The sequence below is a fragment of the Neodiprion pinetum genome, chromosome 3 (assembly GCF_021155775.2).
Source record: "Neodiprion pinetum isolate iyNeoPine1 chromosome 3, iyNeoPine1.2, whole genome shotgun sequence".
NCBI classification, from domain to species: Eukaryota; Metazoa; Arthropoda; class Insecta; order Hymenoptera; family Diprionidae; genus Neodiprion; species Neodiprion pinetum.
Window position 1 is genome coordinate 7,068,696 of NC_060234.1, and position 8,631 is coordinate 7,077,326.

Genomic DNA, 8,631 nt, shown 5'->3' on the forward strand with positions numbered 1-8,631 from the left:
AGTTGACTTGATAAGAAACTTCAAAAAAATAAATTGAGCATCTTAAAGATGCTACTGTCACCTATAAAAGATTTCACGTATTCAGTATTCAAGTGATATGAAACCAAACGATATACGTTCGTCCATTTGATTGACATTTATTTTTCGGCTGTATAATTTCAGCGTACGTATTTCTTGTGCGAGATTTTCTCAACTTTTTATTTTCACAATGACGACGGTATGTTACCAACATTTTGCACGCACGCGATAGTTGTTGGTTATGAAGAACTTGTTTTACCGGCGTGGTCAGTTGCTTGTTTGATACACGTGAAACTGCTCTTACCCCCAAACGAAAAATAACTTAATGCTGTGAATCTTTATACATCAGTCAACGCTCGCGAGGACTACAGACGCGATACCTACCCATAACTAGGTAGACCTATCTTATCGGCATTTGTGTACCTTGGAGGTAGGCAACCCATCATACTGTGGCGTTTACTCGGGACGTTGACTGAAGAACATAAAGACTAATACCCCTGGGTAAATGTTTGTGACCAGTTTTTGGCGGGCAAGTGGGTCCAGGTGGACCTGGGAGCGTGGGGGGGTTCTGCTCTATCGACTCTACCTACCGAGCTCGCACCGACATTCGTAGCAACCAAAGTAGTGTCGGTATCAAAGCTTGAGATTGAATCGGTACAAAGTGAGTACGTAAGACTACTTGTCGACTGCGCCTTAGAAATGGCGATCAGCTCGATGAGATGAAGCGTAACCGCGTCCATCGCCAAGCACCCCAACTACTTCCGACCACCTCCAACCACCGTCAACCACCTCTGATCACCTCCGACCACCTTCGTGCTCGTCGTCCACCTTGTCCCACTCCTCCTCCACCACCTCAACATCCTCGTAGTCCTCGTCCTCCTCGACCACCTCCGATCATCTCCGACCACCTACAAACACCTTCTACCACTTCCTACAACCTCCAAACACGTCCTACCACCTGCTACTGCCACCAACATCCTCCTATCACCTCCTACCATCTACGACCACATACTACCACCGCCTACCACCTTACCAGCGCCTACCACCTCCTGCCATTTCCGAACACCACCGACCACCTCCGACCACCTTCGTCCTTTTCGTCCACCTCGTCCCCCTCCCCCCCTCGTCATCCTCGTCTTCCTCGTTCTCCTCGACCTCATCCCATCACCGCCAACCACCTCCAAACACCTCCTACGTTGACTGAAGAATATAAAGGCAGCTGCCCTAATGGGCTTTGGTGTGACAACCGGAAATCGTCGTGTGCTTGCGCTCCCTAAGATGTTCCAACGGTAGAGTTAAGAACTTATTACAGAATATCAGAGAGTTCTTGATTTCGACATGATACTAGCTGCATTCACATTCCGAGTAATACCGTCTTCGCAATAGTAGGCCCAAGCCAGTACTAAGCCTGTGTGTACTTACCGATTTGTTGGCGATACAAGAAATTGATAATGAGAATAAATTTCTTTCAAAATTCGTAGCAAAACAGTGATTTAATTGAAGTATGGGTACTCGAGAGAGGAATGTATACATAGATCATAAATAATAATAGTTCAGATGTAATAGTGATGCAGAGAACAAAAAGTATATGATCCATTTACGATTAATACGTGATGCATACTATGAATTTTATAATTTTCTAGGAGAGGAACTAGATTATCTAAAATAATCAGCTATGATATGAAAATAGAAGAATTATTCATTTCGAAATGGGATACCATACGACACGCGCTCGATGTATGCCATAACATTAATATTCATAATTATTCCAACAATGTTTCATTTGCTCTCTCGATCTTGAATTTTCGTAGGCATAGAATCAAAACGCTGTTTTTATTAGTCGCAGGTGAGATATCTACGTTGGGTAGAGGAGCAGAATTGTTTTTCGAAAAGTGTCCGTATGGAAAAAAATTCAGAGTAACTGTAATACATCCCGGTGAAAAGGTAAAAAGGTGATTGTCAGCGATTTTTTTGTTATAGAGAGAGATAGAACGAAGCTTCTTAAAACTTCGAGTGTATTCTAACACGCATTTGAAAGGTACGGGCAAAAATTTTTATCATCCAACTGTCGTAGTACGACAGCGTTATTAGCTGACCTGTTAACTGAAGAATATATCTTTAGTCAACGGCTGACCATCGAAAGGCCTATACATATAGTCGCTTGAGTCTGGAATCGGCAGGAAAGATGCAGTGTGTATTTCTTGTCCGAAATGTGAAAACTAAATTCATTATACGTCATATCATATCATCATACATCATACATAGTATTAAACTTCGAAACCAAAGCTTAGATCTTCGGATGTTCAGAAAGTGACGTCACCCAAAATTTTTTTCTATTTTGACGTCATCGATCTGTAGTAATCAGTTAGCCGAATTTCTCAGTCTGGAAACAACCGCGCAGTAGAGCGGACGGATGAGAATCGCGCTCCGCAGATTTCGAGTACCGGGTTCTCAACCTCCTGGATCCTGCGCTCCGGGTCCGCTACCTGGTGAAACTCGACTTCCAGGACAAGCGCTCGTGGCTCCTGCGCTCAAGCTCCGCTACCTAGTGAAACTCAACTTCAGGGACAAGAGGTGGACGAGGAGGAGAAGGAGGAGGACGAGGAAGACAAGGATTTCTGCACAGTGAGTATAACATTTTTATAATATTTAAAGGCTATTGTAATTATATCGTATCTAAAATCTTTTAAACTTGTCATGTTTACAATGAATTATTTCAAATAATTTTTCGCGCAAGCCCAAATTCAGTAGCTATCATTGTGCTAATAAATTTTATATAATTTTGTATAATTTTCTCATAATCTTCTTGGTAAAATGTGTCAGTAAAAAAATAATATTAATCCTTACACAATATTTTTGCGTGTTCTAATGCTGAAAATATTTATTAGTTACCACCGGTAACCATCTCGGGTTAGCGGTGGTCGTTGGAGGTGGTCGAATGTGGACGAGGAGGAGGACGAGGAAGACGAGTAGAACACGGTGGATGAGAAAGACAAGGATTTGTGCTCGGTGAGTTTAACATTTTGATTATATTTAATGGCAATTGTAATTATATTGTATTTAAAATTTTTCGAACTTGTCATGTTAACAATAAATTATTTCAATTCATTTTTCGCGCAAGCACAAATCAGTAGCTATAAATGCGCTGATAAAATTTATTATATAATTGATGATTTAATTAATTATAATAATCCTTACACAATATTTTTGATGTGTTCTTATACTGAGAATATTCATTACTATTCCAGGTATAACCCGAAGTGGTTATAGGTGGTTGTTGGAGGTGATTGGTGGTGGTTGGAGGTGGTCGGAGGTGGACGAGGAGGAGGACCAGGAAGACAAGGAGAACAAGGTGGACGAGGATGACGAGGATTCGTGCACTCTGAGTATATCATTCTAAAGTATTGAATAGAGTAGGAGGAGGAGTAGGAGAAGGATCAGGAGTAAGAGTAGGATCAGGAGTGGAATCAGGGGTAGGAGTAGGAGCTGAATCAGGAGTAGAAGTAGAAGTAGAATCTGGAATAGGAGTAGGAGTAGTAATAGGAGTAGGATCAGAAGTAGGAGTAGGATCAGGAGTAGGAGTAGGAACAGAATCGGGAGAAGGAGTAGGCTGAAGAAGAGGGCGGGACGGAAAGGAGAGGTGGATGGGAGGGACGCGGAGAGGGGAGAAGAAGGGTAGGGGGTAGAGTAGGGGAGGGTAGGGTATAGGGTAGGGTATAGGATAGGGTATAGGGTAGGGTAGGGTAGGGTACCGCCTTGGCGTACCTTTTTCAAAATCCATTTCATTTCATTTCTTTAATTTCTTCAATGCACAGATATTATTTCATTAAAATCTCATATTCTAATAACGGCGAGTTCCACGTGGCAAAAGTCACGTAGAGACCGACAATGATCCCTAGTATTAGGTTCCAAATTGTTTCTTATGACTGGTACCAAGAACTGAGATAGGAGACTGCTGAGCTAGTAACAGCGGAGCTCAGCCTAATAATACCTCTCTTTTTAAGGCAAAATTATCATTGATATTTAGCATAAACTATTCATCCATTGTGAACTAAATAAAATAGATTACTTATAAGGATGTATGAATGAATGTGTGAATATTGTATGTAAATATCTCTTGTTCATATTTTTAATATGTCACCGACGAGATTGAGAATCGTCGGAACACCGTCAAAGAGCGTGGAGTAGCGCTGACCATATAGATTCGGGCACCAGGAGGTCGCCTTCGCACCTCATTGGCTAATTACCGTTGTAACTTATTACAACTGCAGCTCCTTGGACACTCAGGCCCAAGAAGCCGCGTCTTTCTTCTGTTAAGTCGCGAGGTGCGTGGACGTCAACCCGTATTAGCCCATCTTGAGCAATAGTAGCGTTCGGAAAATCTTAGTTTTGTCCGGCCTAAAGCCTCTTGCTAATCCGACAAATTCGAGCAATCATATTATCCTGTGATTTGAAGACTCACTATCTTCTACGTTCCATCTTTCCTGTTCCTTACTAAATCTATTTATTTCGAAAATAGACATTTTTATGATATTCGGTTTTCATAAAAAATAACCAAGTTCTGCCCAGATTCAATCCGGATCTGGTAATGTTAAGTGTTTATAATAATAACCAGTTACATTATCATCTTGAAATAATAATCGTTAGAATCACCTTTCAATATATATCAAAACCGCGAGTGAATCAAATTGACATTTTCAACCATAGCTTTCGATAGTAGAGTATTATTCTAAATTTACAAAGACTAAGTGCTCAACGTTAACAACGTTCGGACTCATCAACCCTTCCGATCTCGAGGTGAGGCCCTGATCCGGAAATTCTACTGACGCAGACCGACACGATCCGACGGCTCTCAATCTCGCCGTATTACATCTAAAGATAAGTCAATCCGAGTGCTAATCATCAGCATTGAACGAATTCTAATGTCTTCACCTGTCTAATCAAAATTTACTATCATAATATCTGGTCAAAGGTAAGACTAGAGTTGGTGGCTAGCTTCACTACCCCAATTAAGTCATACGTATTGTTTCCAAGATTTAACCAACAAGAAATAACAACAGGAAATATAAGTAATTTAAGATAATCTAAAAAGAGAGATACAATACAATAATCACGACCCGCTAGTTATAAGTATCGTTCAGGATAAATGATCTTGGTATCTAATAATAATAACATTAGAATAGAATAACACACGATTTGCTCAAATACGCAAACGGTCAAATTTAGCGATTCTGCAGCTTCTCTGCATTTCATTATAAATTCGTCCGTCGGTGTGGATTGTTATATACATTCAAACACTTTATAAATTGTTACGTCATTATCAACACTCATTGTTACCACACATTTCAATTACAATATCGTACCAAATATACTTTATCTTTTACCAGTTGAATCACGTCGAACCATTTATTTTGAACGACAACCTTTTCCCATTTTTATTACTATAAATTCGCCTCAATCATTTCAACAAACGTCACAGACCTGTACAGGACTATACCAACACGATCCTACAAATTACCGGCTTATAGAAAGGTAGGTCTTTCTTAGATTTGATTTTTGTTCATTGTGGCTACGTGGAAGCTTGATTATTCAATTAATCATTAACTACCACCGCTGAGTACATTCTCACCCCCACATAACAAATGGTAAGGGGTTGGACTTACTTTTTCTTCATTTTTCGAGCCCAAAATTTTTGGTCTCAGATTCGATTTGAATGACCCTTACCTGACTGATTGGACCCTCAGGAATCCAGAAAGCGCAGCGAAAAAAGCGTAAGATCAACAGGAGAGAAACGGCGAGCAAAAAAGCAACTGATGAAAAATGTCGAAATTTCAGGTTCTCGTTTTTTGGCTGTAACTTTTGATGCGTCGATCGCAGCGTATTGGGACTGCGCACAATCGATTTCTCTTGCAAAATTACGTCGGAATAGTGCACGAAAGAGTTAATTCCAGCACTTTTCAAAATCGCGAAAATTTTCGCAAAAAATGTAAAATGCCTTACTTTTTCTTCATTTTTTGAGCGGAAAATTTTTTGTTTCGGATTCGATTCAAATGACCCGTACCTGACTTATTGGACCCTCAGAAACTCAGAAAACGCAGCGAAAACAGCGTAGTGATTTAAAGACCTAGGAAGGTGATAGGGAGAGAAAGAACGACGCTTCTTAACACTTCGAGTGTATTTTAACACACATTTGAAAGATACGAGCGAAATTTTTCATCATCCAACTGTCGCAGAACGGCAGCGTTATTAGCCGACCCGTTCACTGAAGAATACATCTTCAGTCAACGGCTGACCATCGAAGGGCCTGGCCGCTTGAGTCTGGAATCGGCAGGAGAGATAAAGTGTGTATTTCTTGTATGAAATGTGAAACCTAAACTCATTATACATCATATCATATCATCATACATCATACATCGTACATCATACATCGTACATCATACATCGTACATCATACATCGTACATCATACATCATCATACATGGTATCAAAGTTCGAAACCATAGTTTGGATGTCGGATGTTCAGAAAGTGACGTCACCAACTCAAAATCAGCTAGCCGAATTCCTCAGTCTGGAATCAACCGCGCAGTAGGGCGGACGGATGAGAGTCGCGCTCCGCAAATTTCGAGCACCGTGTTCTCAACCTCCCGGATCCCGCGCTTCGGGTCCGCTACGTATTTCGAGTACAGGGTTCTCAACCTCCCGGATCCCGCGCTTCGGGTCCGCTACGCGGTGAAACTCGACTTCCAGGATAAGCGCTCCGTGGCTCCTCGTTCATGTTTACAATAAATTATTTCAATTCGTTTTTCGCGCAAGCCCAAATTCAATAGCTGTCAGTGCGCTAATAAAATTTCTATAACTTTACAATCTTCTCATAATCTTTCTGGTAGATTATATCGATAAAAAAATTATATCAAACCTTACACATTATTTTTGATTTGTTCTCATGCTGAAAATATTTATAAGTATTCGGGGTATGACTCGAGGTGGTTGGCGGTGGTCGTTGGGGGTGGTTAAGGGTGGTTGCGGGTAATCAAGGTGATTCAGGAGGAGGGGGACGAGGATTTGTGCTCGCTGAGTTTAACAATTTTATAATATTCGATGGCAATTGTAATTACATTTCATCTAATCTTCTTGAAACTTGTCATCCTTACAATAAATTATTTCGATTCGTTTTTCGCGCAAGCCCAAATTCAGTAGCTGTCAGTACGCTAATAAAATTTCTATAACTTTACAATCTTCTCATAATCTTTCTGGTAGATTATATCGATAAAAAAATTATATCAAACCTTACACATTATTTTTGATTTGTCTCATGCTGAAAATATTTATTAGTATTCGAGGTATAACTCGAGGTGGTTGGCGGTGGTCGTTGGGGGTGGTTAGGGGTGGTTGCGGGTAATCTTGGTGATTCAGGAGGAGGGGGACGAGGATTTGTGCTCGCTGAGTTTAACAATTTTATAATATTCGATGGCAATTGTAATTACATTTCATCTAATCTTCTTCAAACTTGTCATCTTTACAATAAATTATTTCAATTCGTTTTTCGCGCAAGCCCAAATTCAGTAGCTGTCAGTACGCTAATAAAATTTCTATAACTTTATAATCTTCTCATTATCTTTCTGGTAGATTATATCGATAAAAAAATTATATCAAACCTTACACATTATTTTTGATTTGTTCTCATGCTGAAAATATTTATTAGTATTCGAGGTATAACTCGAGGTGGTTGGCAGTGGTCGTTGGGGGTGGTTAGGGGTGGTTGCGGGTAATCTCGGTGATTCAGGGGGAGGGGGACGAGGATTTGTGCTCGCTGAGTTTAACAATTTTATAATATTCGATGGCAATTGTAATTACATTTCATCTAATCTTCTTCAAACTTGTCATCTTTACAATAAATTATTTCAATTCGTTTTTCGCGCAAGCCCAAATTCAGTAGCTGTCAGTACGCTAATAAAATTTCTATAACTTTATAATCTTCTCATAATCTTTCTGGTAGATTATATCGATAAAAAAATTATATCAAACCTTACACATTATTTTTGATTTGTTCTCATGCTGAAAATATTTATTAGTATTCGAGGTATAACTCGAGGTGGTTGGCAGTGGTCGTTGGGGGTGGTTAGGGGTGGTTGCGGGTAATCTCGGTGATTCAGGGGGAGGGGGACGAGGATTTGTGCTCGGTGAGTAAAACACTTTTATAATATTTAATGGCAATTGTAATTATGTTGTATTCAAAATTTTTCAAACTTGTCAGGCTTACAATAAATTATTTCAATTCGTTTTTCGCGCAAGCACAAATTCAGTAGCTATGAATAAGCTTATACAATTCATTATATTATTAATTAATTATTTAATCAATTACTCAATCATATTAATCCTCACACAATATTTTCGATGTGTTCTTATACTGAAAATATTTATTACTATTCAAGGTATAACCTAAGGTGGTTGAAGGTGGTCGGAGGTGGACAAGGAGGAGGACGAGGAGGACGAGGATTTGTGCTGGGTGAGTAAAACACTTTTATAATATTTGATGGCAATTGTAATTATATTTCATCTGAAATATTACAAACTTGTCACGTTTACAATAAATTATTTCAATTCATTTTTCGT

At 39.6% G+C, this 8,631-nt stretch overlaps 2 protein-coding genes across 2 annotated transcripts; one reads left to right on the forward strand and one right to left on the reverse strand.

The window, feature by feature from the left end:
• Nucleotides 1–737: 737 nt before the first annotated feature.
• On the forward strand, nt 738–1,295 carry LOC138190724 (uncharacterized). Its single transcript, XM_069134875.1, has one exon. It carries the CDS (start codon nt 738–740, stop codon nt 1,293–1,295), a length of 558 nt encoding a protein of 185 aa, XP_068990976.1.
• Nucleotides 1,296–3,409: 2,114 nt separating this feature from the next.
• Nucleotides 3,410–3,799, reverse strand: LOC138190725 (uncharacterized). The gene has a single exon (XM_069134876.1). It carries the CDS (start codon nt 3,797–3,799, stop codon nt 3,410–3,412), a length of 390 nt encoding a protein of 129 aa, XP_068990977.1.
• Between the last annotated feature and the right edge of the window lie 4,832 nt (nt 3,800–8,631).